The following is a 21,726-nucleotide window of genomic DNA, read 5'->3' on the forward strand; positions in this document are numbered from 1 at the left end:
AAAGTAAAAAAAATTCACAGACAACTGAAATAATTTCGAAAGGTTTTTTTAATCATTGTAATCTTTTGGTAAAACTTACGTTCATCTAACATGTTGCAATTGTTATAATTACAAACTGGTAAGTTGACTTGGTAAGTATTTCAGTAACCATTAAACAGTTGTAATTTTAGAACATAAAACATCGGTTGGTAAGAACAGGAAAAGGCCAGTGACATTATGTCAGGTTCCACATGAAGACTGGTGACACTGAGCTCCACTACCATCTCTCTCAAAACCTTTAATGTCTTTATGTTGTTAGACTGCTTGACGGCATCCAGCCCGTCACAAACTCGATTTATTTGCTACCGATTCATTCCCCTCCCTGACCAATGTCTTGTGCTGAAACCTGTTCTCAATCTTGATGTCTAATTTGACCCTGAGCTGAGCTTCCTATCTCATATGCCCTCCATGATTAAGACAGCCTACTTCTGCATTTGCAACACCACCCGTCTCTGCCTCTGCCTCAACACGCATCCACAGTTTTGTTACCTCCAGACTTAACTGTTCAAATGCTTTCTTGCCTGGCCTCCCATCTTCCACTCCCCATAAACTTGTGCTCATCCAAAACTTGGCAGCTGATATCCTAATCTGCATCAATTTTCATTCACCCATCATCCCAGTGCTTGCTGATTTTCATTGGCTCCCAGTCTACCAATGCCTCAATTTTAGAATTCCCATCCTTGCATTCAAATCCCTTCATGCCCACGCTGTTTCCCTATCTCTGTAACTTCCTCCAGCCCAAAAGCTGTCCAACAAATTTGTGTTTCAACTGTTACAGACAGCAAGGAGAGTAAACTTTTTAACTCCGTCGGTCTGGGTTGGATTTTAACCCAGGGCCAAAAGGCAAATGGTCACTGTCTAATTCTCTGCAGCTCCCAATACCGAAGCCAAGTTTCTGAATCTCTGTTCATAACTTAAATTCCTGATACCCAGAGTTATCATTGCTTCTTATTTGCTAAGGGCAAGAATAAATGAAACAATATAATATAAAGTTTAAATTTGTGAGATTGTACACTTTTCTGAGCTGAATACAGTTCACATGTACAAAGCTGTTACTGCATACATACATTGCTACGCAAGTCACATTTTCTAGTAAAATCAAAATGTATATCTTAAATCAATCTGAAGCATTCCTTGTCTTTGTGCTAATGTATTGAAATGAGCGTTATCCTTTGTGGAGAAAATTAATTATGGAAGTCAATGTGACTCAGTATTTTTCATCAAGTATAATGATAACCTAGTAACTTGATGGTTAATAGTAACTTTCTAATAGAATAAAACTGATCTTTTATTTACTAACTTGGTAACTGATCTCTGCCTGTTGATTTGATTGCTGTATTCAGAGGAACAAGGCAATCAGCCTCTGTGGCTGAAGTAAATTTGATTCATTATATTTTCAGACCTGGAGTCATGATTGCTTGTTTCAATTTAACTGAGATACAAGGTTATGGGGTATAAGAAATTACTTTTGAACACATTATAAGCATAAATTTGGAAAATTCAGTTGAGAATATGGGATTTCTTTGCAAATTTACTTGCTCTGTTGCCTAGTACAATGGGAAATTTATGTACGTTTAACAACATGTAAATTTTGTCATGGGGAATGTTGTGAATATTGACCAGTGCTCCACAGAATTGACACTTCATGTTACTTGATAATGTTACACATGTACTAAACCTTTGTGTTAGCTATTGCTGGTGTGTAGCATAGTTAGAAGTGAGCAATAGGATCAGTATCCAAGTTTTGTTGCAACATGATATTTGAAACAAAATGCTCTTCAGTCAAACCTTCCTGAATTGAAGGGATGTATCATCATTTTTGTTGACTTCAGGGAATGTGATTTTCCCTTCCAAGTGCTCCAAAATATTCCCTTCCTTTGCTCCAGTTTTCCCTTTGATCTTATTTTAACGTATTTTCCATTCAAGTTAGCTTCTCCACATGCATTAAACCACCATCCTCCTTTTTGCAAAAGAAAATAAAGAATTTCAAGCTTACTATAAAATACAATAAACATGATGTAGACACATCCAGTAAGTTCGCTGGGACGGGTTGTTGGGGCCGATAATGTACTGAAATCCAGAAGAAATGCAGTGTGTCAGTCAGTGGCTTTTTAACTCACCCACTGCATTATTATATTGTTCCCAGGTTTCCCAACCAATTAGCTTGAACAGGTGTGGTGACATCCAGCATGAGTCGATTTCAACTTTAGTGTTTAAAGGGGAACTCCAAACACATGAAATTTGATGAATTTTGAAGTTGGAAGCAGAGTAAAATAAATTGACGTAATTAAATGCACACAATCGAAAATTGTGCCACATTTTAGTGACCCATGTATGGATGTGTTACTGATGAGTGGAAGAAACTTGCCAGTGAAATAAGAGTGGTATGGTTGCAGAATGCCCAGGAGGTCAGATTTCGGGTATGGTGCCATGCTTGTGGATTCAACACCAAAAATGATTTAATGACCCAAGCAGGGAAGGAAGGGTGAGTACAATGGCACACTCAACTACATTCTGATATGTGTCATGCCTCACTCTGCCTTCTGAAGCCAACTCATGAACATCAGTCCTCACACCAACCTAACCTTGCAGCTGCACCCATCCCTGTCTGTCTATTCACTTCCTCACATCCCTGTCTGTCTGTTCACTTCCTCACATCCCTGTGTGTCTGTTCACTTCCTCACATCCTTGTTTGTCTGTTCACTTCCTCACATCCCTGTCTATCTGTTCACTTCCTCACATCCTTGTTTGTCTGTTCACTTCCTCACATCCCTGTCTGTTCACTTCCTCACATCCCTGTCTGTCTGTTCACTTCCTCACATCCCTGTCTGTCTGTTCACTTCTTCACATCCCTGTCTGTCTGTTCACTTCCTCACATCCCTGTCTGTCTATTCACTTCCTCACATCCCTGTCTGTCTATTCACTTCCTCACATCCCTGTCTGTCTATTCACTTCCTCACATCCCTGCCTGTCTGTTCATTTCCTCACATCCCTGTCTGTCTGTTCTCTTCCACACATCCCTGTCTGTCTATTCACTTCCTCACATCCTTTTCTGTCTATTCATTTCCTCACACCCCTGTCTGTCTATTCACTCCCAAACATCCCTGTCTGTCTATACACTTCCTCACATCCCTGTCTGTCCATTCACCACTGACACTCACACTCATCTTTATTCAACGTCATTCCTCAGATGAGGTCATTCACCTTGAGTATACATCGTCACAGAATAATGCAAACCTTTTCACATTTCCAAGGGAACTGTAAGGCAGATAGTTGGGTTTTCACCCAACTCACACACCAAAAGTGAGCAAGAGCAGATGGTGGAACTGGGGATAACAGTGGAGAATCCATGTCAGAGGCTGCAGGATGCTCCAGGTTCTGCTCAGATGATGCAGATGGTGTATCTTTGGGTCCGTAGACGAAGTGGATACTTCTGGAGCAACAGCAAAGAATGTGAGATGTGGCAGGTGTTCCACCCGCACTGTGCATGCCTGCACAGAGATTGCAAGAGTCTGTATCAAGCATGAGTGACATGTTGTTGTAGGCCTTTGTGGTGATGCTTCATCCATGGAAAGTATGGCCACTGGCATAGAGCATCGAATGCAGCAATAAAATGAGCGCGTGTGGTCCCTTACCAGTGGCTTGCACACTATCAATGTCACCTTAAATGGGATTCATGTACCCTAGCCTTGGCTGTTTCATCACCCCATTGAGTTCTCCAGCTTAGAGCCTCAGATTGCTGTGGGTAGGCCGTGAGAGGGATGGTGGTGAAAGGGGACTCAAATTGATTGCACCTTGCAACCGTTGCCATCCTGTCTGTACCCACATGTGCTTCGTGATCCAATGGCCGAGTCTACCCCTACACAAGTGCAGGTGAAGCAGTCTTTGCTGGGGCTCTCACTGGCTCTAATACCCAGAGGACATCAGTCAAAAGCATTTCAACATTCAGAGCAAAGATCTGAGCATCCTGCCTCTGCCTCAGCTGAAATCACAGAGGTTGCACCATGTAGAAATGCTTGGAAGAGGAAGAATAAAGATTTGTAGTTGCACTAGATCTGCACATGGATGTGTTACACAATGTTATGTTGTTAAGTTTCTGTTCTATTTTTGAGCCACATAGATATTATTTGCTTCCACCACTTTCCTGTCTTGCCCATTTTTGGTTTCTGCCTGGGAAGTGGCCATTTCACTTGTGGTAAGTAGTAGAGAAAAATTGATGCCAAGCAGCAGGAGACTTTGAAAGGGATACTTGGTTGTTTGCAGGACTACTTTATGCTGGAGAAAAGTGGTAAGGGTGAGTGACTCTTGCATTTGCCTGTCAGACTGGTGGAATGTAAGTGAATCTTGCAATAATGAGGGTATCCCAGGCAGCAGTGTGCCATGGCGCTGGTGTCTTGGCCACATCATGTTCTGCCATCACCACCTCCTCCTTAGAGACTCTTTGTGATCTGCACCTTGTTCCTCCTACTTGATCCCTTACAACCAGTTATACGGTACCAGTAGTAATACATGCATATGTGGAGAGAACAAATGACGCTGACTACTAATGTGAGTATAGCATGTTGTGGGTGAGTGGGGTGGGGGGGGTGGGGGGTCGACTGTTTTGCCAAATAAATGCAAATACATGATTTTTTGCGGTGGTCTTATTTGTTGGGTTGACTTATACGTCACGATTTATGGTATATGTGTATACTACTATTCTTCCAAATCCTGCAATTCTCATTCCAACGTTATAAATGCAAGCTTGTATTCTGAGGTTATCTTAGAGATCCTTCAATGCATCTGAGTAAATAAGGAAATAGGAATTTTTAGGAACAGACAGGGCCAACAGACCTGCCCATTTTGTAATCCCACTTTTTCACCTTCTTGTCATTGCACTTAATCTTTGGAAATGCGTCCAGATGCTCCTTGAACCCTGTATCTTGTCTGCTTCAGTTGCCTTTCCTACTACCATATTCCACAACTCGATTACCTTTTTGGTGGAAAGACCCATCTCATTTTCTTCTAGTTTCTAACGCCCAGATTTTTTTTAGTATTTGAACCCTTTGTCATAGTGAACAATAGAGATCAAGTGTTTTTTATAATTGGAGTTACCTGAATAACTTTCAGCACAGTTAGTATCATTTCTCATGTCGTTGTCCCTGTCCTTGGTGGAGAATTTCATTCCTGTCTGTTCAGTCATTGCATTGTGGAGATTTCCCAGGAGGATGTCAGAGAGTTGTACAGTGTAATCTGACTCTTTCTCTCCCAGGCTGAATGTATATTTTATGAAACGCTTGTCTCTTTTCCAGTCATCCAATTCAATATGCAGTACGTAATCTCCCTGTCGTGTAATATGGTGCACCTTTTCCAGGCCTAACCAGAACTCACCTACACAAAAGATAAATAAAAGTGTTTTGAAGGATTGAATTTAAAAATCAAAAACATAGCTACACCTTTGTACATCTTTTGATTGACTTTTCGGTATTAATAGATTAGGGCTGAGGTTACCTAACCAGGCTGGTGGGGCAAAGGGTGACACTGAGGTTATTGAGGCGCCAAGGAAGACCGGTTGGCTAATTTCCACCCCTCCGTCCCCAGGCTTGGTTTCGTTTCTACAGGCATCTGCCCTCAACCAAATGAAATTCTTCACCTGAGCTGGCTCGTGAATGCCAGTAGACTATTTGATTGTAGGGTATTACAGCACCTTCCAATTCAATCCAACATCCAAACATGTCGATTCATGCACAGGTACAGCTCCATAGGCATTGGTAGTTTACCGGTACTTCACTCAAGTACTTATTTTTCAAGTTTGATTCTAGATTAATAATACTGATGATGGTATTTTATTCAAGAAACATGTCCTCAGCCCGAAGGCTGAATTGCAGTGTGACTTAAATCGAAAAATTCATATGTAGACTAAGTAATTAAGTTAAGAACGTGCAAACATGTAGCAATAATGTGGTAACATAAAAGACAAACAAGTTCAGCTGGTAACGGAAGCGATGGACCGGATATTAAAGTAAAGGTTTGTTGAATTAAAATTGTATTAAAAACACAAACCAATACATCATTCCTACATTACTGGCACTGAAACACAAATAAATGTCATCATTTAAGTACTTCATTGAGGACCTGAGCCATGTAAGGAATAGGGCTACAGTGGTACTTTTCCATCCTACATCTTATGGGGTTGAATTTAGTCCAACTTCTTGATTGCTTTGGGTGTGGTTGGGGTAACCAGTTCTGAATGTTCCAGACTGTGAGGGGTTGGCAGTTTATTCATTCAGGAGTGCATCACAACCAAGTCCATCATCTGTATAGCAAACCATAGTAGCCCAATAGCTTCTTCCATTCTGTAGAAGTCAACTTTAAACAAGATGGTGGGGCCCTCTGATGGTTTAGTTGGTTAAGTGCAGTGCCCAATGTGATATGAGCCATACATCCCAGGATGACTGTAGACTCCATTCCTTGTCTTGCTGATTTCACCCCGGCTGGTACTGGAAGTAATATAAAAGCAAAAAACTGCGGATGCTGGAAATCCAAAACAAAAATAAAAATACCTGGAAAAACTCAGCAGGTCTGGCAGCATCTGCGGAGAGGAACACAGTTAACGTTTCGAGTCCGTATGACTCTTAAACAGAACTAAGTAAAAATAGAAGAGAGGTGAAATATAAGCTGGTTTAAGGGGGGTTGGGACAAGTAGAGCTGGATAGAGGGCCAGTGATAGGTGGAGATAGCCAAAAGATGTCATAGACAAAAGGACAAAGCGGTGTTGAAGGTGGTGATATTATCTAAGTTATCTAATTAAGGGTAGAAAGCAGGACAAGCAAGGTACAGATAGTGGGGGTGGGGTGAAGGAATCGAAATAGGCTAAAAGGTAGAGATAAAACAATGGATGGAAATACATTTAAAAATAATGGAAATAGGGGGGAAAAGAAAAATCTATATAAATTATTGGAAAAGAAAAAAGAAAAAAAAAAGGAGGGGGTGGGGATGGAGGAGAGAGTTCATGATCTAAAATTGTTGAACTCAATATTCAGTCTGGAAGGCTGTAAAGTGCCTAGTCAGAAGATGAGGTGCTGTTCCTCCAGTTTGCGTTGAGCTTCACTGGAGCAATGCAGCAGGCCAAGGACAGACATGTGGGCATGAGAGCAGGGTGGAGTGTTGAAATGACAAGCGATAGGGAGGTCTGGGTCATGCGGACAGACCGAAGGTGTTCTGCAAAGCGGTCACCTAGTCTGCGTTTGGTCTCTCCAATGTAGAGGAAACCGCATTGGGAGCAATGAATGCAGTAGACTAAATTGAGGGAAGTGCAAGTGAAATGCTGCTTCACTTGAAAGGAGTGTTTGGGCCCTTGGACGGTGAGGAGAGGGGAAGTAAAGGGGCAGGTGTTGCACCTTCTGCAGTTGCATGGGAAGGTGCCGTGTGAGGGGGTTGAGGTGTAGGGGGTGAAGGAGGAGTGGACCAGGGTGTCCCGGAGGGAACGATCCCTGCGGAATGCCACCGGGTGGGTGAAGGGAAGATGTGTTTGGTGGTGGCATCATGCTGGAGTTGGCGGATATGGCGGAGGATGATCCTTTGAATACAGAGGCTGATGGGGTGATAAGTGAGGACAAGGGGGACCCTATCATGTTTCTGGGAGGGAGAGGAAGGTTTGAGGGCGGATGCACGGGAGATGGGCCGGACACGGTTGAGGGCCCTGTCAACCACCGTGGGTGGAAAAGTAATATGATTGGCCTTTGTGACCCTTCCAGGAGATCAAAAGTCAGTGAGCATTTCAGCTTCAGATTATTAAGCAGTGACCGCTGCTCAAAAGTATGTATCAGAAAAATTTGTCTTAGCTGAGATGCTATTTCGACTGAACAGTCTTTTGACATGTTATTCTAGGTTCACACACAAAACATGATGTCAGGTAGAGGATAGGTACTTGTACGTTTGGAACTATGTAAGTCGTCAGGAGAGAAAGAGAATGTTCCACTCTAACCTGAGTAGTACAAAGACCTCTCAGACTCTACAGCAATGGTACAATGTGCAAAAAAAATGCAGAATCAATATTTGGAGGTTTGTGAAAGAGGACTTAAAATTTGTTTGTCTAATCAGCACTGAAGGTTCTAGAATTAAACATTAACTGTGGGTGGATATAGTGGTCAGACAGAGCTAGCATGACCTGATTGGTTTTTTTTTATGCTGTTTTTTTAGAAAGAAAGAGGTGCTTGACCTAAAGTTGAAGGATCTGGTTTAAATTTTGAAAACTTCTGTCAGTCTGATGTTCTTTCATTGATACAGTATTGGTCACAGAGGCACAAATTATTGTAAAGTTTAAAGATCTGTGGTGACTTAGCTGATCCCTGCAGGGTTGGCATGGTAAGTGTTGCTTTTGGTCCAATAACGCTCTATGGAAAGTGTGCATATATGCAAACTAGCTGAGGCCAAAAATTGCACTTTGTTGTGATAGTTCACAGAGTTGAAAGACTTGCTGACATATGCTATATACCCATATGCAAAGAATGGTTACTTGGGTCAAGCATGGCCGGTACCTGTAGGACCATACTCCGGCTTGACTCACCACCCTATAGAATCATACTCCAGCATGATTCACCACCCTGTGAAACAGTACCCCAACATGGTTCACCAGCCAGTGAAAGTGTACCCCAATATGATTCACCATCCAGTGAAAGTGTACCCCAGCATGATTCACTGTCCAGTGAAAGTGTACTCCAACATGATTTGCCATCCAGTGAAAGTGTGGCCCAACATGAATTGCTATCTAGTGAAACTGTACCCCAACGCGCTTCACCATCCAGTGAAACTGTACCCCAACATGATTCACCAGTGAAACCATACCCCAACATGATTTACCATCCAGTGAGACTGTACCCCAGCATGATTCACCATCCTGTGAAAGCATACTCCAGATCAAAAAGTGTTATGATGCGTTTGTGAAACATTGGTAACATGTCCACTTAAACCATGAAAAAAAAACGGAGCAACACAATTATTGATTTTGCCCCTCTTAACCTGGTTTGCATCTTGCACTATGAACAATAAATTAAAGTACTGAAGTACTGCTGTCTGTTAATGGGAGCAATTTGAAATGGTGAATTGAGAGCATCAGACAAGATATTTATTGGCAAAACATTAAAAGTTATTGACTTAAGTGTGATTTTGGCACTACTGCATTGTTGTATTGGATATTTGTGTCAAAGGATAGTGCATGTGAATTGTAGTCATTATCATTACATAGGCAAATCTGGTAGACATTCTTCCACAAGAACATTAAGGGGGGTGCTAAGATAAAGGCAAAATACTGCAGATGCTGGAAATCTGAAACAAAAACAAAAAATGCTGGAAAAACTCAGGTCTGACAGCATCTGTGGAGAGAAAGACAGAGTTAACGTTTTGAATCCGTATGATTCTTGTCCAGCATTTTTTGTTTTTGATTAAGGAGAGTGCCCTCTGTTTTTGTGTGTATTTTTTTTAATTGATTCATGATGTGAGCATTACTGGTAAAGCCAGCATTTGTTGCCTATTCCTTGATAACCTTGAGAAGGTGGTGCCTTCTTGAATCACTGCAGTCCGTTTGGTATAGGTATACCCAGAGCGTTGTTAGGGAGGAAGCTCCAGGATTTTGACCCAGCAACAGTGAAGGTCTGGTGATATAGCTCCAGGTCTGTATTTGCCTTGGAGGGGAACTTGCAGTTGGCGGTGTCCCTATGCATCTGTCGCCCTTGTTCTTCTAGGTGATAGCGGTAGTGGGTTTGGAAGGTGCTGTCGAAGGAGGCTCGGTAAGTTGCTGCAGTGCTCCTTGTAAATGTTAAGCACTGCTACTACTGTGTGCCAGTGGTGGAGAGACTGAATGTTTAAGGTGGTGGATGGGGTGCCGATCAAGTGGGCTTATTTGTCATGGATGGTGTCAAGCTGTTGGAACTGCATTAATCCAAGCAGTTGGAGGGTCTTCCATCAAATTCCTAAATTGTGCGTTATAGGTAGTGGACAGGCATTGGGGAGTCAGGGGGTGAATTACTTGCCACAGAATTCCCGGTCTCTGACCTGCTCTTGTAGACATGATATTTATATGGCTAGTCCAGTTCAGTTTCCGGTCAATGGTAACCCTTAGCATATTGATGGTGGAGTTTCAGAGATGGAAGCATGTCAAGGGGAGATGATTATATTATCTTTTGTTGGAGATGGTCATTGCCTGGCACTTGTGTTGCACATATGTTTCTTATCACTTAGTCATCCCAAGCCTGAATGATGTCCAGGTCTTGCTGATTGCAGGTACAGACTGCTTCAGTACCTAAGGTGTTGCGAATGGTACTGTATACTGTGCAATCATCAGCAAACATCCCAACTTCTGACCATATGATGGATGGAAGATTGTTGAAGATGGTTGGGCCTAAGATGCTATCTTGAGGAACTGCTGTAGCAATGTTCTGGGGCCGAGATGCTTAGCCTCTAAGAACCAACAGCCATCTTCTTTTGTGCTAGGTATGACTCCAATCAGTGGAGAGTTTTCCCTCTGATTCTTGTTGACTTCAGTTTTTCTAGGGCTCTTTGATGCTGCATTTGGTCAAATGTTACCTTGAGGTCAAGGACAGTCACTCTCATGTCACCTCTTGAATTCAGCTCTTTTGTCCATGTTTGGACCTTGGTTGTAATGAGTGACCCTGGAACCAAACTGCACATTGGTGAGCAGCTTATTGCTGAGTAAGTGCTACTCGATAGCACTGCCAGTGATACTTTCCATCACTGCTGTTGGTAGGGAGTTCACTGATGTGGCGATTGGATTCGTCCTGCTTTCTGTGGACAAGACACACCTGGACAATTTTTTACATTGAGACATGCCAGTGTTGTAGCTGTACTGGAACAACTCGGCTAGGGGTAGCTGGTTCTAGAGCACAAGTCTTCAGTACTACAGCTGGGATGTTTTCAGGGCCCATCGTCTTTGCTGTACCCAAGTGCATTGCAGAATCCAGGTGTGTTCGGTTATTTCTTGATATCATGGCTGAAGACTGGCATCTCTGATGCTGGGTAATTTGAGAAGGCCAAGATAGATCATTTATTTGACATCTCTGGCTGCAGCTGGTTGCAAGTGCTTCAGCCTTGTCTTTTGTACTGATGTGCTGGGCTTTGCCATCATTGAGGATGAAGATATTTGTGGAGTCTTCTCTGGCTGTTTATTTAAGTGTCCACCACCATTCACAACTGGATATGGTAGGACTAGAGCTTTGATGTGATTTGTTGGTTGTGGGATCGCTTAGCTCTGTCTATTGCATGCTGCTTCCACTGTATGCATGCATGTAGTCCTGTCTTGTAGCTTCACCAGGTTGACACCTCATTTTTCGGTATGTCTTGTGCTATTCCTGGCACTCTATCCCACCAGGGTTAATCAGCTGGATTGATGGTAATGATAGAGTGAGGGATATGCCAGGCCATGAGGTTACAGATTGTGCAATGCAGTTGTGCTGCTTCTGATGGCCCCCAATACCTTGTGGATGACCAGGTTTGAGCCGCAAGATCCATTTAGCATGGTGGTAATGTCACACAACATGATGGAATGTGTCCTCATTGCAACAACAGGACTATGTCTCCACAGGGCTTATGCGATGGTCACTCTCATCAATACTGTCATGAACAGATGCATCTGGTTGAGGTCAAATAAGTTTTTCCCTCTTGTTGGTTCCCTCACCATTTGTGGCAGGTCCAGTCTGGCAGATTTGTCCTTCAGGATTCTGCCAGCTCAGCCAGTGGTGGTGCCCTTGATGAAATGCATTGAGGTCCCCCAAGCAGAATACATCCTGAGCCTCGACCACCCCAGTACTTCTTCCAAATGGTGTGCAATATGGAGAAGTAGTGATTTATCAGCTGTTGGAGGGTGGTAGGTGATAATAAGCAGGGGGTTTTCTTGCCCATGTTTGACCTGATGTCATGAAACTTCATTGGGTCAGGAGTCAATGTTGAAGAGTCCCAGGGCCACACCCTCCCAACTTCATATCACTGTGCTGCCATTTCTGGTGGGTCTGTCCTGCCACTAGGACAGGACATACCCTGGTACATTGATGGAGGAGCCTGACATTTGCTGTAAGGTATGATTCAGTGAGTATGATTATGTCAGGCTGATGCTTGACTAGCTTGAAGGTTAGCTCTCCCAAATCTGGTACAAATCCCCAAATGTTAGTAAGGAACACTTTGGAAGGTCAACTGAGCAGGATGTGCCTGTTTTATTTCTGATGCCTAGGTCGATGACAGATGGTCCATCATGATTAGTGGTTCAACTAGTGCTGTAGAAGCTACTGTGAGTCAGTGTGAGGAAGGATGAACAGTTGAAGAGCTAGTGTTTTTTTTAATGACCTCTCTCTTGTCCTGGTCAGTTGGCAATGTTACTGGATGTCTGGTTCATGTCCCATTATCCTAAGTGCTTTTTCACTCACTGTATTCTTAAACTCTATGTTTCTCTTGACTGCTTGTTTTAAATGCTATCATTTATTAAGGTCAAGAGTAGTTTAATGTCAGCATTTTTTCCTGAAGTTTACTTCTAAGATAAAGTATTTCCTTCCCCTGCATCCAAATTGGCACCGTTTCTTTCTCCTGCCGCCATTGCACCCCCACCAAAAGAAAAATTGCATCTCTTTTCTTTGGCTTGAACCAAATCCCCCGATTTAGATTATGTACTTATATTACCATAATCCCACACCTTGGTTAAAGAATGCAGTCTGCTTTTCATTTTTGACTAATGTCATCTGGCTGATGATGAATGGAACTCTGCACAAAAGAATGCCTCATACTAGAGCTTTCATTTAACCTCAGCGGGAGAGGGTGTCACTTGGCTCGAGTTGAGAGCTTCTGGTTACTCTACACTTCTGAAAATTTTATTATGTTAAAAGGGACAAAATTACTTCATCCAAATTAACTTCCAAAGTCCATAGGAATGTTTCAGGATTAAGGCTTAAACATTCTACTCTTGAGTGTTCATCCAACAAAAAGATCCTTCCAGTTTTTTAAAGAGATTTACTTAAGTGTGATTATTTTTCTCAAGCAGCCATGTGGGAATTGGCCTCCATATTAGATCTCTTCTTTACCTTTTTGATTTTCCCTTAACTGATTGCTGGGAATTGAAATGTTTTCAATCGATACACAGTTTGGGGGTGGATTTTTGGATCCAAGACTCGGTGAACAACATTTCATATTTAGGCACTGATGAACTTCATTGACATTGACATATAAAAAGCATGTTGCCTTTAAAAATAAAACCACTTTCTAGTTAGCTTATTAAATTTTCCCTTCCTGACAGCATTAGCTTATTTTGGGCTGTAGTTCCACAAATGCTGAAAACTCTTTGATCCCTTGCCCACATTCTTATTAGGTGTGAGTCTCGACTGTGTTAGTAAGCTCTGCAGCAGTGGGGAGTATTGCAGCCAGATATATGATTCTGCATCATCCTGATGTTCTCCATTCATGCCTGTGCAACATGCTTTTCAATAGGAGTCTCCGGGTAGCAGTTGGGAGTGGAAACCCAAGCTATCTCCCACCACACTTCTAGTCATTTATCTTAAAGCTATTTAAGTTGTATGCAGTTTTCTGATTTTTAAAAAATGTTTTGAGCTATCCTCTTACCTTCCAGCATACCAAAACCATTTTCATAGTGTTGCCAAGGCTGGTCAAAATCCACTGACCCATCAAATCTTCGCTGTATGACAGTCCAACCGCCCACTGAAAATAAGAGCCAAACGTAAAGTATGGTTTCAGTTGAAACTCCATGCACTTACCCAGTTAGTGACACAACAGACTTAGGCTGCAGGTAATTGCACTGAGAACCCTTAACTAATTAGCTTTTTTCCTACCCTCTTGGAAGTAAATCTTTTTCCCTCCCTTCTTGGTTACATATTTGATTAGGGCAAATTATTCACTATGATGAAGAATTCCAATGACAGAGTACACAAGTAAGTACTTGGGTTGTGCATAGGCAAGAGGTTTGTTTTTCTTGAAGAAATCTTGCAAACAAATTGCAGGTGTGGAGCTCATTGTGCATAACAGAGCCCCATGGTTTTGAAGTTGGGAGTAGGCGATAAAGGGGTGAAGAGAACCAACAGGGGAGAACCAGGAGGCCCACAGCCAGGTGAAGAAAACAGATAGAAAACAGAAGGGTGAGCAGGGAAGCTGCAGCATTTCAACTTCAGATCCAGAGTAGGGGGAACTATTGGTAGGGGGAGGGGTGGTGGCTGGGTGGGGGTGTGGTGGGGCAGGACGTATAGGTTGAAACTAAAATATGGAAAACAGGAAATGTAATGTGCTAACATTGCAGAGAGGAAGATCAACATGCTTGAGAAAGGTGACCCTGAGACAGAAAAAAGCCAGAACCTGCTGCTCCATGCAGACCCCAAATAGTCAGAGGCTTGGCACATTAACACTGGAGTGTCCTACTGGAGGATTATTTAGAGGCATTACAGACTTGCTTAAGTTTAAAAAGACTTTTCTTAATCTTCTCTGCTGCAGTAAAAATATCAGTCTTTGCTTCATAATAATAATTTCCCACTCCATGTATCCTCTTGGCTAATCTATGCTGTATGTCCTCTATGGGCTTATGGTCCTTTGTATAATGGGATGCTAAAAACTGTACGCAGTATTCTAATTGTGGCCTAAGCAATATTTTGTATAAATTTGTCATACTTCTTTCCTCTTATATTCAATATATATATTCATATTCAATTGACTGTATCAAAACCCAAATTTCTGATGGCCTTTCTATGGCTTTATTAACCTGCATTTGTTGGCCAAACCCTCTATTCAGCAAAGTTTGAAATTGTGTCACATCTGTCAAGTTCATAACATATTCAGTATGTGGCACATGAAACAATCTGGAGATTTTCACCTTCTAGGCCTTGCTTTTTTCAATCTAATACCTAACAACTTCCAAACCCTCTGCTAGGTAGAGGTAGATTGTTATAAATATATGCAGCAACAAGTTAGCTGCATAAATATCCTGATTTTGTCCAAAGTCACAGGCGCAACATTCAGTGATTTTGAGACTTTCCATTACAAAACAGTTGGCTTGATCACCACCCCATCCTCCACCACCTCTGGCAGCAGTGTGTACTATCTACAGGATGTACTGCAGCAGGTGCATGGGAAACTATTGCCTCCAAGTTCTTCTCCAAGTTGCGCTCCATCCCTATTTGAACATATATTGCTATTCCTTCATCATCGCTGTGTGAAAATCCTGCAATGCTCTGCTTAACAGCACCATTGATATACTTGCACCACACCGACTGCAGCAGTTCAAGAAGGTGGCTCACTACCACCTTTTCAAAGGCAACTAGGGTTGACAATAAGTGCTGGCCCTGTCAGCAGTGTCTACATGCCAAGAGTGAATTTTTAAAAAGTCACTGGTCTGACCTATTGCAGGGCTGATGACAGCCTTAGAACCATACACTTGTGTGAGTCAGCATTTTCCATATGGGAAAGGGAAAAATAATTGCTGTGACAATTTAAATTTATTAAATGTCCATTTGCTGCTTTGTTGGGATGAATCTTACCAAAACTAATAGTGAAATAGTGACCATTACCTGCTGTGAAGTGACAGTACACATTGAATGCTTTGTGTCCATTAGGTTTAATTAGGTACACCCCATTGCTGTCCTTTCCCTTGTTGTAAATGTCATTACAGTCAGTGGGAAAATCTGCAAAAGTTAAAAGACCTTGTGGTTAGATATCTGAAACATCATGTGTTTTAGCTTTAACCTTTTTGACCTGAGCTTAGCAAAGACATTGACCAGATCAAATTTCTGTTGATTCGAGAGTGGCATTAGGTGGAACTCTTTTCTGCATTGAGTATTGATGCTGAGTCTGTTAATTTTAATTCTGAGATTGTTAGGTTTCAGTTAACAAATGGTATGAAGAGATATAGGGAAAAGGTGGATATGTGGAATTAGGTAACAGAAGAGTCCTGATCTCATTGAATGGCGGACATGTTCATGTTCCTATGTTCTTCATAAGTTAATGGGGGTGGGTAGAGGGTGTGGATGAGGAAATAGTCCCAAGGTATACTAAGAGTTAATATAAGCTCTTTTTCCTGTTTGCAGGTTACAGATGGAATTTTTGTGTTTGAAAAAGGTTGTGTTAAATTATAGAAATATCAGTATCTCAAATTTTAGCATCATCTCTCGGCTTATTTAGACTCTCAGTAGTAGGATACCACAGGAATATTTAATTTTGTATTATAATGCTTCAATGTTGTGCAATATTTTATTAACTCATTTAACTTACATAGCTCCCAAAGGAAGGAGAAGACCTGTAATCATTTGTACTTCATTCTACTGACATAGATCTCATTTGTACATGCACTCATCTATCTCTAGACACAACACAAATTTGGAAGGATGTGGGAGTATAATTGCATTGCTGGATGTCTTTCACCTTTCACTGTACAAAGGTTTTGTACATTCACCTTAACACTTAACTGAGTTCCTAATGACAACACCAGTACAGAATTCCTTGCCGAAATACCAAATTATTGTGAACATTTACATTTTATTTTTAATTTATAAAATTTTGTAATTGTACACTTTTTCCCCAAATATACAATTGATCTATGTAGATATTTCTTACCATTATCATCAGATGATAGCTTTGTGTTGTTCCTGGGGAAATAGTGAACATATTTGGATGTAGTAGGCTTCTGAGGTGGTTGAATATCACTTTGATTGCCTGGTAAGAAGGTGACTCTTATCTGTAAAAGATATATTTATTGCTTGCTGTGTTTTTAAGAAAACATTTTAATCTGTTGTCATATATTTCATTAAGATTTGCTGAAATAGAAATATGTATGATATATATGTGTGTGTGTATATATATATATATATATATATATGTAGCATTTTCTAGTGCACACTGCAGTAGGTTTAGAAAGATTTAATTGTTTTTTCACTTCTAATCTCCCTGCTTGAGTTTTGCTCTCCATTCTTTTTTTGAAGAAGTATTGTGATATGGGGTACAGTGTCTGTTGCCTCAAACAAGAGGACATGCTTTTTTGTGTACCTCGGACAGTTAATATCAGTAGGCAATTTTAGTGTAAGAAGCAGAATTTCTGATCTTGAATCTATCCTCAAATGACATCCAAATATGCTGATGGCAGTTGTGTAATCCCCCTACCAACTAAATCAGAAAACACAACATAGACTGGGGTTTGAACATTGGAACTTGCTGATCTGTAAGGTTCTACTTCATATTGGCAAGAGCATTTACCAATCAAGATGTTGTGGAAACCTGTGAAATAATTCTGGTCATCCCTCAATGGTTTGATAGTTTTGCCCTGTTAAAAAGGCTCCCACTTGATCACAGAATCATACAGTGCAGAAAAGGCCCTTCGGCCCATCGAGTCTGCACCGACACGTGAGAAACACCTGACCTACCGACCTAATCCCATTTACCAGCACTTGGCCCATAGCCTTGAATGTTATGACGTGCCAAGTGCTCATCCAGGTACTTTTTAAAGGATGTGAGGCAACCCGCCTCCACCACCCTCCCAGGCAGTGCATTCCAGACCGTCACCACCCTCTGGGCAAAAAAGTTTTTCCTCACATCCCCCCTAAACCTCCTGCCCCTCACCTTGAACTTATGCCCCCTCGTGACTGACCCTTCAACTAAAGGGAACAGCTGCTCCCTATCCACCCTGTCCATGCCCCTCAATCTTCTACACCTCGATCAGGTCGCCCCTCAGTCTTCTCTGCTCCAATGAAAACAACCCAAGTCTAACCAACCTCTCTTCATAATTTAAATGTTTCATCCCAGGCAACATCCTGGTGAATCTCCTCTGTACCCCCTCCAGTGCAATCACATCCTTCCTATAATGTGGCGACCAGAACTGCACACAGTACTCCAGCTGTGGCCTCACCAAGGTTCTATGCAAATCCAACATGACCTCCCTACTTTTGTAATCTATGCCTCGATTGATAAAGGCAAGTGTCCCATATGCCTTTTTTCCCCGCCCCACTACTGATCAGAAGTAACACAACAGTTTGAGAATTGTACTTGTTTGTCCATCTTGGAATGTAAAGTAAATTGTGATGTACCTTTTCTTCCAGTTGCTCTATTTGATGATTCTGCTTGTCCAGTTGACTCTGTTGTTCATGTAGTGTACCCATCAACCTTTTAATATTTTTGTTCTGTTCTTCGATAATAGCCTGGTGAAACAAAATACATAAAATGAGTATGTTAACAATAGATTGTTCTGCCTGACTTCCTGGTGCACATTTTGCCATTTTTAAAGAACGGCTGGATTTACTTTGAACTTAAAATCATGATTTTCAAAAATTTCATTTTAGCTCTGCACAGAGATGAACTACTGTCTTCAAACACACTTCAGTGTCTTCTTTCTTATGGTAGGGACAAACATAGTATAGGAGAATATTACAAACTAATCTCTCGTCAAATGTCACAAACCCCTGAGCAATGTCTTGCTTCAGAGCCACTCTCAAATATGCTGCACACAAGCTGAACTGTGTAAGGATGTGATGCAGGTCTGTGTGTGTGAGATTCTCCAGTTAAGTTCAGGGATCAGTCTTGCCATCATGAGCTGTTGCCAAATGGTGGTCAGGCACTTCCTCAAAGGAGACGGGGCAGAAAACTCCCAAACCAGAAATTTTTAACAGTTCTATTTTTACAGGACACTTTCATTTGCTTTAAGAGAGCTGATCTTACTCTGCATCATAATAGCATACTTTTGTCTTCTTTTGCTGATGAACAGGAAAAGTACATAATTGAACTGAAGCTTGGTCAACATTTCACAACTGGGCAGAATCTGATTTGGAAACCCTCCACCTGTGGTCTTTGGTAGACTTGATGCTTTTCCCCCTGTTCTTGCTGTGATACTATGGTATTGCAAACTGACTGCCTTCCAGCACATTGTACTGTTTTTCAGACCCGCGTTTAGACAGTGAGTGTTGAAAAGCTGAAATAAAAACAGAAAATGATAGAAAAACTCAGCAGATCTGACAGCATCTGTGGAGAGAGAAATAGAGTTAACTTTTCAAGTCCGTATGACTCTTCTTCAGATATGAACTCAAAACATTAACTCTGTTTCTCTCTCCACAGATGCTGCCAGACCTGCTGAGTTTGTCCATCATTTTCTGTTTTTATTTCAGATTTCCAGCATCTGCAGTATCTTGATTTTATCTTAATGCTGAAAAGTTACCTGACAAAGTCGGGAACAGCTGGGCAACTTCTGTTCTCATCTAATATCCACAAGTGGACTTTTCAGCAAGGGTCATGGGATAGGAATATAGAAACTGATTTTGTTTCCTTCTTCCTCAGTGCAAGGGCACTGAAGGAAATTGCCCTCACTCTTATATAGATCAGCTAACCACCCAGAGCAAGGATAATACCTCGGCTCTTTCGGGTCTTAAGGTCTAGGGAATATCATATCACTTATTACATTAAAATGCACTTACTTTTAGAGATGGGAACTCCTTTATCTCCAATATTTCTGTCTTGATTTCATTCAGTTCGGATAATTTGTCTTCAAGACCATCTACTTTTGTTTCTAGAACAGTTCGGTTTTCTACGATGCCATTTATTTTTTTTCTGATATCGAGTGACATGTTTTTCAACTCCTCGTTATTAGCTTGTAGAATTATCGTCCTTTTTTTTAGCTCCTGCTCATTAAGCTTGATTTCATCTGTTTGCTTTGAGAGTTCGAAGAAGGATCTGTCAAATATGTTAATCTTGTCGAATATTTTATTGACTTGGCTTTTGGTTTTCTGGACAAAATCTTTTAGCCCGTGTCCTAATTGTAGGAGGCCATTGGCTAAAATCTTCACGTCATCTAACATTGCAAATCTGGATTCTTCCTGAAAAGCTGGCTCCAAGGCTGAATAATCTGCTTGTAGTTGGACAGTGTAACTGGACAGAACTAAAATAAGGAATGGTGTGAAGAACATCTTTGTTTAGTCACGATTTTTTTGTTTCACTGATCTCGCTAGCAAAATTTATCTATATATATCTGACTCGATTTGCTACTTGGTTTCTGCGGTTGATCATTAAACAGTTTCATCTTGAACTAATATAACCTCCAAAGCAAGGAGGAGCCATCAGTAAAGTCAACATAAAACTATGTAATTAGAGCAGAACAGGCAAAACGAGATGACCGTTATGTGACAAAAAATTGTTTAAAGAAGTTTAAGATATACTGATCTGAGCACTGGTGTTTATTTTCCCCCAATTTTCATAGTTCTTCTCATGAAGGCATGGTATTTTCTGGCATATAGATCTGTAGCTGTTTGCTGCCTCACTGTAGCTCACCCAAGTGACCTTTCTTTATGTGTAAGCTAAAGCAGCACCAGCAGACTTATTTCATCATGGTGCTGATCGCTGTTAACTGACCTCAATTGATGTGGGTGTGTGTTTGCATGCATAGACACGCATGCTACTTCATAGCTATCACAAGTGGAAGCCCAGGATAATTCTTTTCTTTTTGCTTCCCTATTCTAAGTTGTAGTGCTCCTATTACTGTTGCTCATCCTCTAACTTAGTACAGACCAGGATCAAGCCTGGGACCTTGTCTCTAAGGCACGTACTACACTGTATAATACATTTACCTACTAATCCAGCATGATGTGTGATTTTTCACTTTGTGTTGCAAGGAGCTTTTTTCTGACGTAAAGGCAGTTGCTGCACCTTTTATTCATTAACATCTGTTGTAAGAGGCTGACGCAAGTGCTTATCAAAACTTTATGGGTGAACCTGGGGCTGGGATGAAAAGGTATATAACTTTTGCAAACATCAGTCATCTGATTAACCCTTGCTGTCACTCTCAGCTGTTCAGGAAGAATCTCGAAAGTGGCAATGTTTGTAGGCATAAGGGAACTTTGGAAGTCACCCCATTTAAAATGTAGGAGCTGCTGTTTACTTCAGGAAATTTTAGGCCTGCATTTTGAAGAATTTTACTTCAGGATACCTTTTATCTTAAGCTTTTATCCGGTCATTTATACGGCATCTTTGTGCATTTAGATCATGATGTACTCATCCTTTCCTGAAGCATTTCAAAAGAGTTGATTTTCTGATTACAATTACATCTCCTGTAAACACTATAAAGCTGTTCTGTAGATTCCTGTGTTGCAAGACATGTTTGTGTTTTTGGAGCAAGAGTTTTGGCATTGACTGCCTATTGTCTTAGCATATGAGTAATGTTACAAATGACTCCATGTGGTTCCAGGGTACTCACCTTGTCCATTCATCATATGTGGATCTGTACAGCGAGGCCCTTAGGCTTTTCATCTGTGAATGGAATTACAGTTAAGCCTGATCCAATTCTCTCTTAATGTCCAAACACCTACTTTCCAGCAAGCAGCACTGAATAATAACTTGTATTAGGAATTCGGGCTGATTTTTCAGCTTACGAGTTGAGTGGTGCTGAGACCAATTATATCATTACTGCTATCATCTTGGCCAAGATGAGCTAAAGTGACACAGACCAAGGATGAAACCCAGCACTTTGCTTGTCTGGGTGGAAAAGTTTCACGTCACCGACAGCAGAGCCGTTATGATAATCCTAAGAAAGATATCTAGCCAGCTTCATTGTTGTTGAACTTTGCACAGATTGATCAAGAGGTCAATGTTTGTGAAGTATAACAACATTAAAGCCGTTCCATGCTCAGCTTGCTTTTTTTATCACTTGATTTGAATAATTTTTTTAATCAGTATTAGCAAATT

The 21,726-nt window shown here is 41.2% G+C and overlaps 2 protein-coding genes across 15 annotated transcripts in view; one reads left to right on the forward strand and one right to left on the reverse strand.

Moving 5' to 3' along the window:
- Positions 1-21,726, forward strand: part of dock7 (dedicator of cytokinesis 7) — a 174,644-nt gene that overhangs the window by 42,538 nt on the left and 110,380 nt on the right. The window lies entirely within an intron of this gene.
- Positions 32-20,034, reverse strand: angptl3 (angiopoietin-like 3). Of its 2 annotated transcripts, XM_078561340.1 has the most exons (7): positions 19,467-20,034; positions 18,090-18,200; positions 16,627-16,747; positions 15,585-15,698; positions 13,636-13,731; positions 5,134-5,409; positions 32-1,999 (listed from the first exon to the last, which is right to left on the reverse strand). In XM_078561340.1, the coding sequence occupies exons 1-7, from the start codon at positions 19,953-19,955 to the stop codon at positions 1,818-1,820; spliced, it is 1,389 nt and encodes a 462-aa protein (XP_078417466.1). In that variant the 5' UTR covers positions 19,956-20,034; the 3' UTR covers positions 32-1,817. The 2 variants fall into 2 exon arrangements, with proteins under 2 accessions (XP_078417466.1, XP_078417468.1); XM_078561342.1 differs by lacking the exon at positions 13,636-13,731 and having other exon boundaries at positions 38-1,999; positions 19,467-20,028.

This window comes from Cetorhinus maximus, chromosome 17 (assembly GCF_964194155.1).
Source record: "Cetorhinus maximus chromosome 17, sCetMax3.hap1.1, whole genome shotgun sequence".
In the NCBI taxonomy this organism is placed as follows: domain Eukaryota; kingdom Metazoa; phylum Chordata; class Chondrichthyes; order Lamniformes; family Cetorhinidae; genus Cetorhinus; species Cetorhinus maximus.

What these genes read in the sequence shown, in the direction of transcription:
- angptl3 (XM_078561340.1), bottom strand. Translation starts at nt 19,955, where the DNA reads ATGTTCTTCACACCATTCCTTATTTTAGTTCTGTCCAGTTACACTGTC. An exon ending in AGGAGTTCCCATCTCTAAAA is followed by an intron (nt 18,201 to 19,466) that starts GTAAGTGCATTT and finishes TTGTTTCACCAG; the next exon opens with GCTATTATCGAAGAACAGAA. An exon ending in GCTATCATCTGATGATAATG is followed by an intron (nt 15,699 to 16,626) that starts GTAAGAAATATC and finishes TAACTTTTGCAG; the next exon opens with ATTTTCCCACTGACTGTAAT.